This window comes from Tauraco erythrolophus, chromosome 4 (assembly GCF_009769465.1).
Source record: "Tauraco erythrolophus isolate bTauEry1 chromosome 4, bTauEry1.pri, whole genome shotgun sequence".
Lineage (NCBI taxonomy): Eukaryota > Metazoa > Chordata > Aves > Musophagiformes > Musophagidae > Tauraco > Tauraco erythrolophus.
In genome coordinates this window covers 13,770,014-13,784,609 of record NC_141468.1, presented here as the reverse complement: position 1 = coordinate 13,784,609, position 14,596 = coordinate 13,770,014, and the positions used below count along the sequence as shown (strand labels likewise).

Here is a 14,596-nt window from a genome sequence, read left to right as displayed (position 1 = left end):
ACATGACCACGATGGATCTACCAGGGGTTGCTGTGGTATCTCTAAAAGTGTTTAATTATGAAAGTGATATACAATTATTCTGAATGCTTTTTGAACAGAAGGAACAAGACTTTCAGATATGGATCAAATGTTTCCATTTCTGTGATAAGAAAAGTGGGATCACTAAAATTTTCTTACAGGAGTAAAAAATGCAGAAGCATGTTCTTCTGTAATGGAAAACCTTGCTCCCACAAATGTTCTATTATAGAGAAGGTGAACTATGGTTATAAATTCCACAAGTAAAAAATTTTCTTGTAAAAAGGGAAAATAGTGGACTACTTAAGAGGAAATGGATAAGAGAAATCCAGCTGGGGCTGACAGATGAAAAAGGTGTCTTCTAGTTTAAAAAAAATCAATCCAACCCTCCCTTATCCCTTCTTCATCCCCTCAAAATAGCAAAACATTTGGACAGAGCAAGTCATATCTTTCATGGTGGTGACAGAGCTGAATGATTAAATCAAAATTTTTAAAACTAAAACAGTTCTCATATTTTTCAAAGTTCATTTGAGCAAAAGTACACTGAAACAAAAAGTCCAACGTCCAGTGCATTTAACTATACAGGCAAAAGAAGCTGTAGCTTCTGACTTATCTCTAGAGTCAAGCAGAGCAATGTTATCACTGCAGTGCTGGTACCGGAATGGTGTAGGTTATCAACAGCGAGATGTTATCTGGACTAAATAATTTCTCAGACAAAATTGCTAGTTTGCACTATTGTTACTAGTTTTGACAGTAAGATATGACTTTTTTTCCCTTCTCCACGCATCAGAAGGAAGAGGATCCTGTGGAAGAACTGGGCATTATTTCTTTGCACAGGGAAGCTTTCTGGGCAGCCCCCCAGTCTCAGGAGTCACCAGAACCTGGTCTGCATGGCTACAGAAATATGCACAAATGTAGATATGTAAGTATGGCTCATTTGTGTTTCTTTATAGCAAGTGACTACATTTCTCTGGAATATCTCTGCATGTTTAAGGCCTTTTCATTTTTATGGTTGCATAGAAAACAAAGAACCAACACTTCATTAGAATGTGTAATCAGAAATGATTATTTTGATGAAATATTAGACTATATTCTGTAGAATTTAATTACTAAAAGACACAAAAATTCTAACATTTCCTGTCTGGATTTCAGAATACTGCCTGTTTGCCTCACCAGTCGTTTGCTCCTATCTTTACTGGGGTTTTCTCATATCCAGAGAGATTCTTCCCTCTTTACCTTTCTATGCAGAAATAATTCTAACGTTCTAAGGCACCACAAATCCAAATCGCTTTTTATATAGCCTGCAACTTATTCTCCACATCTCTGCTTTTTATACTTTCCACCTTTTATAGCCACTTATTCTACTCCAAAGCCTTCCACTACTAGTTCAGAAACTGCAGTAACGCAGTTCTTCCCTTCCCAACTATTCTGCAGCAGCCACCATCCACATACTAAATACCTGCGTGTTCCTCCCACTCAGGCAGATACACTTCTCGAAAAGCTTGAAATGTTACCACAATATTTTTTTTCTCTCCCACAACCAGTTCTTATCTGCCACTGAGTCTGCAAGGGTATTAGTCATGAAAGACAGTGGCTTTATAAAGTGCTGAGTTACCTGTCAAATCTTAAGTACAGGACATCTGTGCTCAGGCAGGATTTTCCAGCTCTATTTAACAGGGACTCCAGCACTCACTCTAAGGAGGTTAGGCAAGAATCAAAGCCCAGGTCTCACAAAAGGAAAATTACTGAGACCTTTTTTAAAAGCATATTACAAAAATATAAAGAAAATGGAAGCCAGGAAGTCATAAGGAATTCAGTTAATAGTAAGTAGAAACTCTGAGGTAACTGTATTTGTGAAGCTCAACTGCTAAATGTCCAGAAAAGTTCGGATTCATCTTCACTTGTCTGCAAATGTATCACATTATAAGCAAAGAACAACCAAAGAATGTTGAAAAAAAGAAAAGACAAATAATCTGCCTTTAAAAGTATCTGAAAAATAGTGAGTGTTACTAGAGATATTAACAAGTCATTATATTTCTTATTTGGTAGCAATGTGCTTTGAAAAGATTGCTGGGAAACACCCAACAGGCCTGCACAAGACAAACTTTTCATCAAAGAACATTAAATTATTTTTAACTTCTAAATTTGATCACATTGCCGACCTTCTGGATGAAACTTAAAATGAGGCCATTAGGAAGATTAATTTTTAAAAAGGAGAAGATTGCCATTCCTTTTTCATTAATGATCACTGTTAAAAACAAGAGCTTTCATAAAAAAGCCAGAGGGAGGAGAAATAATAAAAATGAAGGTAACTGGACATATCATAATGAATATAATCCCACAAGCTCCTCTTTGTTAAATTTATCATGCTTCATTGCCATCTAAAAGTCAAGGATTGAAGGATTAAGGCTAAAGAGAGAATAGGATTAAAAATCATGTACTCTGATTTCTACTCATGATTAAATAATATTTCAGAAGGAATTTCAACCTCTTGTTCTTATTGGCCTCAAGGCCTTGAGTATGATCTTTGCTAAATATGGTGGTGTAAATTCTTTTCGTTATGAAAAGGTTTTCTTTCAGAATTCGCCACATTGTAGCATTCCTTTCAATGGTCCTTGTAGGAATATTTCAGGCTGCCTCTATTCTCACACCATGCAATGCTTGCATTTTATTGGCAAAAATCAACCTTGTGCAGTCAGTGACAATTTTGCTATTTGCTTCAGTGGTGAGTGGAATCCAATTTATAGCTCGTTAAAGATGTAAATTGTTAAAACTCTGGCCCTGTTTCTACTGATGAATTTAAAAAATCTCTCTCTTTTTTTTTCTAAATTCCATTACACATTCCAGCTGAAAACTACTTAAGCTTAGCTACTTAACTTGGCAGCAAAATGAAGAAGGGATGCTATCAAAAGCTGGACGTGAGGAGCTCCTGCAGGACCAGCAGAAGCTCAAGTTACTGAAGTCATTTTGTGGAGGTCATGTAGCCTTGGACTATCTTTCAGTTACAGTGTAGTTTAAACTGTACTATCACGTTAGCTCCACTTTGCTGCCTCAGTTTTGGGGCCCATCACTGGTGAATGTGTTTATTTTACTCTGAAATTAAATTATAATTAGAAAAAGCTTTACAAAGTTTTTTATTGCCTTTATTGCCATTTTTAAATGTATTATTCACTATATCTTACATCACCGATGAACACACTGCATTCCTTACAGTGGGCATTTATCATACATGTTATAATACAGACTTAAACTGTAAAGGGCCATATATCAAAAACGATACTTTATATCTCTATGAACTTTTTCAGCTGAGAATGTCAGGGCATTTTACAAGCAAATAAGTTTCACAGCCACACAAAAGGTGTGTTTACATGACTCCTTTTCATAAAACACTGAAACTCGAAGTGATTTGTTTTCATAACATCATGAACTAATCAGAATAAAAGCCTGTGATTTTCCTCATCAAAGACCATAAGACAGGTTAGTAGCTTCCTCAGCCTGCTTTTAGCAACCTTTAAAATCCTCAGGTCACTGGAAGAGCAACTGCCAGGCTGACAATATCTGTACAGGCCACAGGATGCCTGTGGGTCTCGGGCATCTGCCCATTTAAACACACGTCTTGGTGAGCAGTGAGAGCAGGGAGTGCAAGACTGCCAAGTGCTAGCTGAACAATCAAAGAAAATAGACATTTTTTCTACACTTTTATTCATTCTTGTCCTTGCAATTACCAACTCTATTTGAGATTAAGGTTAGTACTCTACAGCGATTGGTATGTCTGAGATTGTGAGAAACTGTAATGGTTCTGAAAGCAAAGTAATACTTAATAGTCCATTATAGCTCAAAGGACTTATCTGTCACACTGATAAGTGTGCTCCGAGGAAGTGTGCTCCCTGCACCCAAGAGTTTCCCCAGGGAGATACCAGCAGGTTGCTCAGGGCTGGCCCCAAGGCACAGACAGCCAAAGTACGTACCTGTAGACAGCTATTTTGTCCTCAGTATTATTCAAGGATGAAGAAGAATTACTCTTATAAGCTGTGTCACTGCAACCAGGTTGTCCAGAGAAGTATGTTGTGAACTCTCAGGAAGAAACACTGGTGAGATGCCCTCTTTCTTATTTTCATTATCATTATGGCACTGAAGGTTTTTTTTGTCAATTAATGTCTGGCTGTTGATGCCAGCATAAAATGCCCTTCAAAAGGTCAGGACAATTCAAGAGATTTCCTGTTATTGTTTAAGTAACCCAAAATTGAAAATGTAAGATGAAAAAATCATGATCAAAATGCACTTAAATGACAGAAAAAATTCATGGTGATCAATATTATTACAAGTAATGGCAGCTCCATTACAAAACCAATGACATTACATACTACTTAAAAATGGAGTTAATAAACTGCAAAATAGAGTTTTAAGTAAAAACTCTGTGGTTTAAAGTTGTGATATTCTTATCATCTGGAAACACCTGGATTTAAGTCAAAACTGGAAATGAATCTGGTAGTCTGTCAATCCTTTTCCTAATTCCCAGTCACTCGTTCATATCACAAAGCCACCAGCCAGGAGCGCGTGATGGGCAGTCCCTACTCTGAAGTGACTCAGGCCTGGAACAGGACAGGGTTTGATGTCTGAACTGAAAAGCGCTTGCAGAGCAGTATCAAAAGTTTGCAGCAAAATTACTCATGTGTGCCCAGCACTCTCAGCTGAACTCTGCAAGTGTTGCTTACTTGCCCTTGGGAAAAAAAAACCACAACAGTCCTTGGCACAGCAACTCAAAACCATCCCAGAGGAGACGGTTTAAAATGTCTAGGGACAATGTCGTGCTCTACACTGCTCTCATATTTCCTCCCTGGATTGATTAATCTGACATTACACTCTGCACCCCACCTGGCAGAGGAGCTTACTCAACATGTTTTTCTCACTTGCAGGATAGTATCGTTTTGAGATACTCTATTCTTTGTAACAGAGAAAGTTGGTGTGTTTTAAAATAAAAGATATAGGTCCCCATACATTTTTTTTTGAGAAATATGTAAGCCCCATCCCCAACAGAGGCTACAGAGGAGGCCAGGCTCTGACTCTTAGATGGATGTGATACTTCAGAGCCTTGCATATTTTGCTAAGCTCTGGAGAGGATCAAGATTCGAGATGCAAGCTTGTGATTAACCTTTCCTGTTTTCTGTCTTCAGCTGCCTCCCTCTTCACAGCGCAGCCTTCCTGGCTTGTCATTTTGTATTCGATTCCCTGCCCACAAATAAATTCCCAACATAGGGATCTGGATTCCTTTTCAGGCAACGGGTCACCACATATCAGATGTTGCAGCAAGGTGCCCACATCACCTACAATGGGGAATTCTTTGCTTTTCCCTTCACAGAGAGAGCACCTCCTCGGCCATCTCCTACTCATCATGATTGTGCACTGCGCTTCCTCACCCATTTTCCATGGAAAATATTAACTAGCATTTAGACTCCAGCCAAAAATGGTTTCAGTGAAGAAGAGTTAAAACCGCTTTAAATATTTCTGAAATTTCAGGTAGGACGGACAGGTGGGTAGACAGAAAGTTTTTTCAATATGGTTGGCAGCTGTTTTTTATTACCCGAGGCCAACAGAAATGATAAAAGACAACATAGACTCACTAAATTTTTATGAACTGCATAGGAGCCATGGACCATGGACTGAAAACCGTTAGCGACAGGCATTTCTGTGGCCTTTATTTACTTGTGGCTTAGTCATATATTATAAATTAACATTAAGCTAAAATTCTTCAAGACAGCTTTCCTGAAAAAAATATACATGTGAACTGCCAATGAAATAGTCAAAGGCCTCTTTAAATATAGTCATGTCTCATTCTATATAAAAGCATTATTTTATATTGTACCTATTTGATAACCAACAACATTCCAACATTTGAAGAAAAGAATTAAGCTACACTGGTACAAAGTCTAAAAAAGAGACTGTCCTCAACACATTTTCAACAGCAAATATAATTCCCTGGAAACAAGGTTTAAAATAGCAGTGCTGGTAGACTCTTGACTACAGTGAAACAAATGGTACCATTTAACACACAATGTATCTAGCACTTAGCATTGGATATCAATCATGACTTGTATAATTTTAGGAGTTCTTGTTTTGATCAAGGAAAAACCTACTTTTCTAAAGATGATATATCTTTCTGCTTTGGTTTCCTGGGGAAATGAACTTTAGGGGTTCATACTGTCTGCCTGTTCACCATTTCCTTCTCTTAAATCTGAATCTATTGTTAGTTTTCTACTAAATTCATCTGAGACACAGATATCTCAAAGATAAATACATCGCCCCTGCATCAGACAATGTTACACCCTGAGCCCAGCAGGTACTTGTCTGGTCTGCACAAGCCGATCTGGTTTGCAGAGACAAGTTTTTTTAAAAAAGAAAAGAAAGGCCTTTTACAACCTTTTACAAGCAACTGAGAGAAAAATTTGTAGGAAGCAACTAGCAGAATACCATGTTGAGAGACACAGTGCTCAGGGTCACGCAGCACTAGACAAAACCCAAAAGCTAACCTTCTCTCCCAGTTCACATTGGGATTCATTAATTCAACAGAAACAGGAGCTTGATCTGGAGTTGCAAGATATGCTGCTAATGCTTTGTCCACTCAACAGTGTAGGGCCCTTCCTCCTCATTCCACATCCTCTTCTACCCATGTACAGCACAGGTCCATCCAAGTGTCACCTATACACGTCTGATTTGGATTCATCCTAATTAGCCAGAAATGTCCCACACCCCTTTGTACTCTGGACCACTGAATATATGATTTCAAACTCTACCACTCTACTGCTGCTACTTCAATCAAACGAAAATCTATTTCTAGTAGAAATTTCTATTTCTAAGTATTCATCTGCTGCAAATTGCCACTAGTGGGCATTGCCACCTGTAAATGATATCCATATAAGATAAAAGTTCAGTACTTGGTTTCCAGTGAAAATATGTACAAGGAAATCAAAAAGTAACACTTTGCCCATAAAACCAGCATGCCTATACCCAAACGCAGCTTTGAAATGAAAACATGAAGGGCTGACACAGTGGTTACTACAGCATAGCAAAGAATCAGGTAAACAATGACAAAATGTTTCTTATTACATTCGTGATTTACTTTAAGTTGCAATGTTGGATAGAGTTATGCATATACTTAACTATAGAGCTGCTTGCACTTACTAAAAGGAAGGAGGTGTATGCAGAAGTTCTACAGTTTGATCATGACAGAAATGCTTAAAAATCTTGTGAAAATAAGAAAAAAAATGTGGCTAAAAGTACTGAAAAACCTGCTTGTGATAAAGCAGTCTGAGTCAGATCTATTTTTTTATGAAAAAAATATTGATAGGTATTCAGTATGAATTAAAACAACAAACCAAGTGCTCCAGTTTTGAGACCATTTCTTACTCATTTTATATGTTCAGTTGCAAAATCTTTACAAGTGAAAAGAAAAATTATTTATACATAAAACAGTTTCAAGCACAAACAGATTTTTAAGATGCTCATCATGAAACAGGAATTATGGAGATTAATTATAATGCCAATTATTTATTCTTTCTTTTCATTATTTATTTTTATTCCATATAAATAATCTTCTCAAAGGAAGAAGGAAAGTATCAGATAGCAAATAGAAAAAAGAACAATGAATTTAAAACCTTGTTTTTTAAAGGAGTAGAGTAGTTTGAATATTATGTCTAATACTACTACTAATACTACTAAACCACCTCATAAATCTAAAGGATATCTGCATAGGACTTATTTGCTGGCAACTGAAGTTAAAATGGATATATGCAATGGTTCATTACATGGTTTGAACTCGTAACAAGAAATTAAAAATACATTAAACGTAAGCAAGATGAGAAAGGCAGTCCTAGATTTTAGTTCTTTCACACCACCTGTCAAACAAATGAATGATATTATGAGAAGTTATTAATTTTAACAAAGTTTGGTGAAATTTGAGAAAACATTTGTTTTGGATTCCTGTCTGCATTTGTGGAAATATAACAACAGAGGTGCTCATAGAAACTTTCCTCTGTCACTGGAAGTCCGAGTTTAATTTCTACCAGAGTTAGGGAGGAGGAACACCTGCTGGAAACAAGCAAAATAGTCAAGACTGCAGCCTAATTGCTGGGCTTCAGTCATTTCTAGGATTAGAACAGGGCATGTGAAAATGGTGAGGCACCAGCTTAGAGGAGGAACGTGAAGAGGGACTGTGTGTGAAACAGTGAAGTTTTGAGAAAGAAGCATTTTTCAGCATTAAGGCACTCGTACAATTTAATGCTAAATAATTTGAAAACATTTTTTCTTAGATCTCAGCTTCATTTAAAGAGGTTTCCAAACTGAACATTCAGTGAACAAAGGTGCTCCTGTGTCTCACAAACACGTGTTCAGCTAAAAATGTACTACATAAAGTTTCAGGAAAAAGTAAGGAAAAGTGAGCTGATATATGAAAGATTATTGGTTTCTTGGGATAGTTATACCCTTGAGATTAGAGACAGTCTAATCAGCAATCGCCCTTATGATTATGAATTTAACATTTATCGTCTTTTTTCTTTTCTCTTTTCTCTTTTCTTTTTTCTTTTTTCTTTTTTGATGACAAGAATCATATTAAATATATGAATATATATGTTTAAGTTATAGCAATAAAACTACAGCTTTCTTTTTTTTTAAAAAACTCTGAAATGTTTAGAGATGATTGATTGAGATGATGACAGCATTCTCAAAGAAGGAAGGGGAGCTGAATTCCTGAATCTGTGACTGCATGTGCACACTATGTGTGCCACGCAAAGCCCTGAGAAGGGTCTGGGTAAAAAGGAAAAGGGAGAAGTCCTATACACCATGAAGTGGCAGAGCAAGGATATATGGAGGAGGAAAGAACTGCTATCAGCAAAACGGAATTTGCTTCAAGGACTCAAGATGGGAGATGTCCAATGGGAGATGTCATATGTAGCATGAAACAAGGGGCTCAACTAGGAGAGAAAGATGAAGAGGGCAAGGGCAGATGCCTGTGTTGTTGGCATGAAGAGGTCTGAAGCTGTGCCTGGCAGTGAGCTCACTAAAAGGTATCGTCTGTGACTACAGGTGACTACAGGAATAGAGAAAAGGATAACCCAACAAAACATGACAAGAGGGCGGGGTTCGGTCAAAATGAAGACACCTAAATGTAGTAGTCTGTCTACGTACAGGTGTTTACATGTGAACCAGACCTCTGTGCCCTCTAATTGTCAAAACAGATCTGATGTTCAGGGTTAATAACGTTTAAAGGCAACTTGGTTCACCCTAAATAAACATCTACATTTTGCAGTCAAGTTGGTGGGTGTAGAGGAAGGAGATGGAAAGACAGATGACAGATGAATGCTAGGTGAAATCAAAGCTTTATTTATAGTCTTAATCATACTTGTATTTGAAAACTAAGAGATAGGAGAAACGAAGTTGACATAAAAAGAAAAGGAGGGTTAAGAGTGATGGAGACTGCTGATTGGGATGGATTAGTAATTAAATAAATGAAATTTGTATTAATGAAATAAGTGAAATTTAACATCCCTGATCCCAGGAAATTTCAACAGCTGTTTAATCCCCAAATTGGATGAAGAAGTAAATGTTCACTCTTCTCCAGAATTGAAAGTTTCCTAAAATAAATTAAAGCATTTGAAAAATTTAATTACTACATTTCTTAACCAAAAATGAACTTTCTAAAACCTGAGATGTTTCATGGAATTAAGGCTTAACTGCCTTTTAATATTAAACTACATTTCTTACTGCCTTATGGGACTTGTCATTCTTTTCCATATTCTCTTCCAAAGAACACTCTGTTAGTAGACCACTCCCATAATATACCTGTAATCATGCAAGTCTTGTGAGTCTGCTATGTAATATCACTTTACAGAAAACGTAGTAACGAGGGAATCTAGCTCACAGAAACAAAGAGGGCAGAACTATAACTTCTATAACTTCTGTTAAACAATTCTGATATGGAGGGGAAAAAAAAGTAAGTAATTATTTAAAAGAAGTATTTCGATTTAGAAAATTCAAATAGTTAATTGATATTTTCAGGAGAAAAAACAATTATTTTTAATGAAGCCCAGATTTTCTGGAGGAAATCAAAAATGTGTAAAAAGTTCTAGTTATTACTGAAGAAATGCCAGCTATTTTTGCTTATAGCTATTACAAAACTCAGATAGTCACCATAAAAACAGAGTAAGAGGCAATTCATGCTTCAAAGACCTACCATCTAAGTAGATCTGACAGAGCAAAAGTCGAAGTAATTTGCTGAAACTCACACAGAAGTTCCACGACAGAGACAGAAATAAAGATCAGCCCTTAAAACCTCCTGACCTAAAAAGAGGTTTAGAGTAGTGGGTGTCATTGAAGGAAAACAGAAAGAGTCCACAGCACAGAGGCAAAGCAAGCTTGACTTGGTAGAGCTTGTCAATCTCTTGGCAAAGGCATGTGAAATTTTTTCCAAGAGGAGGGATGTGCTGGAAGGCTGGTTCAGATTTTGCAAAGGAAAATGAGCAAGCACTGGGATTTGCAGATACAAAAGACAGAGAAAATGAAGAAATCATATTTGGCAAAGGAGTACTGAAGAGCTGAAAGTGGAAGAGAAGAAATGCCTGGAGCAGAGGGGGCCCTCAATATCTCTAGCCCAGAACACCAGAACTCAAATATTGTTCACTGCTTGGACGTTGTCTGGTTTGGAAACTGTGTGCTGGTGGCAGAATGAAGAAGGAGGATTTGGCAGGATTTGCACTGAAAGGAGAATACAAAAGTTGGGTTGTTCAGAATGAAAACCTGATAGCAAAATCTGATAGGTGATAAGGACATCATAATGTACCTCAGAGAATCAATACAAGTTTCAGATGTGACAAAATGAATGTCAATGAAAAACACAAGTTATGCAGATAGCGATAAAGAAGCAAGGTAAGTATCATTTCCTATCTAGACACTGATGTCCTTCTAAAATTTTGTATTTCTGAGTAAAGTGTGCCAGAATAAATCATAAAGTGTAACAGAAAAGATGTCTGGCATACAAAACATCTAACAAGCCAGAGCTGAAATGCGTGTCAAATTAATCCTTGATCTGACATTAAATCTAAACAAAAATTACAAATCCTCATGTGCCATAACAAAGTCCCTGATGTTGGACCTCAGTGGCAAGGTATAGTCAGTTTAAGGCATATTACTGATTTTTAAGAACCTTGTCTTCTGCAAGTATTGAATTAAAAAAAAAAAACAAAAACAAAAACGCATTTTGAACAACTGAAGAACATTAGGAAACGAGAGGATGTTGCAAGAACAATCTCTGTAAGAACAGAAGATCTCTCCCTAAAGTCTTTTATGCTTCACTTCAAGTACTCTGCATTAATGAGCTGAGCAACTCTTAAAAGAACAACATGACCCAGCATACTATAGTAATTCAATAATCCAGTAGTCACATAACTACAAAATAATGCTGTTTCTTTAATACACTTATCTTCATTTTAAATTGTTTCAGACACTTTGGCGTTTTTAAAAATATTTCAATGTTTGCTGTGATCTCGGTATACAACAGTTTGCAGAAAAAGATAAAATAAAAAAAAAAAAAGCAAAAGCAGCACACATTTACTCCAAGTAACTCTGAGATATGTTGCTCCATAGATATCAGTGGATTTTTCTTCTGCTTTTTTCCACTAGTATTCCTTAGGGAGCAGGCAAAGATATAGCTTCATGTAAGCAATGTGAGAGATTTATAACGCAAAACTCCCGTGCCCTTGTTTTGTTTCAGTAATACTTCTGTTGTATTCACTGTAGAATTTACTCCGGGAGCTAGTGTTGTCAGTGCTGGAATAAGCATCACAAAATCATTCAGACATGTAATTTCTGATGTCAGAAGAGAACGTCAGAATTACTGCTGAAATAAGGAAAGGATTTTTGGAACATAGCAATCTTTCAAAATGAAGCCGTTTACAAAAAAAACAGGAACATTCTTTACCAAACCACTGACCCTGCATTTCATACAGCCCGCGACTCCTCAGTGACCTCTTTATCAGCCCAAAACGGCACTGAGTTTTCTTTCTATTAATAGTATTTACATTAACCAAATTAATGCATTTTTGAAAATTTAAAATAAACCAGATGCAGTACATGAAAACCTATTAATGCATTTAAAATATTTAAAATGCTTTGAATCAAGGTACATAGCATGCATGCATTTAATTCTCTGTTTCTCACAATAATAAAATAAGTAGCAGTCCTTAGAAATCATCACTTCTTAACTGGCTAATTGAACTGACACTGTAATATGAAAAAAAGAAAGAAAACCTCCATAGAAAAAGATCTATTACAATACATTTTTACTTTGGCTCCATTAACTGATTTTGACGACTGAAACTTTACCAGAGAAAAAAAACCAGAAATTATACTGAATGCATATAAGGTAGTTCGATAAGATCTGTATTATTTTGTATCTCTGAATCCGTCAATATAGCCATCTCTTCTGCACAACAGCTCCAGCCCCTTTAAGCACCCTCGACAGTACTTACGCTTTTAAATTTTGAACCGTTAACAACGCAGTACCCCCCAAATCCAGCCTTGAACTCTGACAGACACTGATCCCTCTTCTCCCTCCCACACCCTTTTTTATCAGACACTATTTTGTTTAAATTGGCTACTAAATAGCATAGCACTGTACCTTTAAATACAAATCAAACAATATTCATATTCCCACGGTGCTGCTAGTTTCCCTTATGCATTGAATCGCCTGTAGATTAAAAGCTCAGAACCTGAAAAGGGATTCTGTTCTGCAGACCAAAGTTCTCTGTAGGAGATGAGGGAGAGGGTCAGTCCCGGAGTCACACACACAACAGGCAGAAAACACACTTGTGATCCTCAGCTTTGGATAGCATCAGAAAGGGGAATAAAAAGCAGAAACACATGGCACACTGAGAACTGGTATCACTTATGGCTTCTAACCAAAGCAGCAATTAAACACCTTTCATCGTTCCCCCAAATGCCTGATTTTTGTAAGCACTGAGCGAGAGACACACACACAAAGGCAAATCCCCTCTGAGCAGCAACGCAAACTTAATAACCTACCATTTTCTTTGCACTCTTCTGGAGGTTTAGCCTTTTTCGCAAGTCGTGGATCCAGCCATGATGTTGTCTTTGTGTTATGGCTGAAAAGAAAAGAGATCACTCTGAGCAGACACATACTGAAAGGAATCAAGTTTATTCCTTAAGAAAAAAGGGTTAGTCCAACAAAATTGCAATCGATACACTTAATTTGCTTACTGGTTCTAAGTAGCCCTGAAGGAGGTGTAAGAGTAATTGTGCAAGGCAGCTGTAAATTTGGCAACCTCAGCTCCCTGTCCTCAAAGCAGCTATTTTTATTAAAATCAACTAGAATGTTGCCAAGTTAACCTCATTGAAAATGCAGAACTCATCCAGAGCAAAAGGAATTTATTACAAATACAGTGTTCTCCTGTCGAACCAGTGCAGGCGACAGGATTCTGTAGCATTCTCACAGTTTTCGGAGAGAATTATTTTCATCTTAAACCTGTCCTTTTCATAAATATAGGTTTGTTATTTCTCACCAGCAGCACTGGCAAGGCATAGCAAAAGTGATGCAAATTACAGCATGCTCCTGCAAAGTCTACATTTCCGGACAGAGTGATTAATGATACTTTGTTTAACAAACCTTTATCTCTCCAGATATAATCCTTCTATCAAGATAAAATAGATATGCACAAGCTGAATGAATCATGTGGCTCCTTTCTGTACTCAGAATAGATCTTTAAGGAATCAGCCATGAAATAACGTTGAATTGGCACAAACTGTTTTCTGGGGGAATATTTTGCCAAATGAATTGATACCTAATGAGACTTAAAACCAGATCTTCTCGATGTATACCTTTTCCACAAGCATTTGAATTTGCAGCAAAATTCTTCAAATACATTAAGAAAAGACTATAAAACAGAAGAGGATGTGATCATTACTCCTGTATGTTTTGAGATGCCTTTCCTACAATACCATCATTCAGAGTCACTTCTAACCCATGTTTTATTTATCTGATACATCCTAGGAGGATGCTTATTCCATACAATTTATATAGTACTGAATTATTTAGTTTATTATTAATTTGCTGTGTCATTTTCAAGGGTACTTAAGACTTGTCTTAGAAACATTAGTATAGGGTGTACAAAAACAGGGGACCTGGCAAAAATGGATTTAGAATGCAATTGGTAGTTGGTGAGTTACTGATGAAATGATACAGGCCATGTGGTCCAAACACCACATGTTCTCCTAAGGAAAAATAAATGCATAGAGCCACTCACCCCGACTTCCTGTTCAGTTCACAGCAAATAACTTTGCCTCGATTTCTCTCTCTTTAAAAATAGAGTGATACAACCTACTTCTCAGCATTATTGTCATAACGTTCAAGCTTCCTCCACATTTTGGATGGGGGAAAAAAGGTAGATAAGAGTTACATATGGATAAAGTGGCAACTAAAATGAAAACGGAGGCATTTAAATTCCTATTTTAAGCTCGCCCTAGTCTAGAACACCATTCACGACAGGTGAAGAGGATAAACAAAACCTTCCCCTCC

The 14,596-nt window shown here is 36.9% G+C and overlaps 1 protein-coding gene across 5 annotated transcripts in view; it reads right to left on the bottom strand.

The window, feature by feature from the left end:
- MAGI2 (membrane associated guanylate kinase, WW and PDZ domain containing 2) overlaps positions 1 to 14,596 on the bottom strand; it is an 815,351-nt gene that overhangs the window by 231,350 nt on the left and 569,405 nt on the right. For all 5 annotated transcript variants that reach the window (XM_086609697.1, XM_086609698.1, XM_086609701.1 and 2 more), the window contains exon 6: positions 13,087 to 13,166. In XM_086609697.1, coding sequence (XP_086465823.1) covers positions 13,087 to 13,166 — 80 coding nt within the window. The remainder of the gene's footprint in view (positions 1 to 13,086; positions 13,167 to 14,596) is intronic.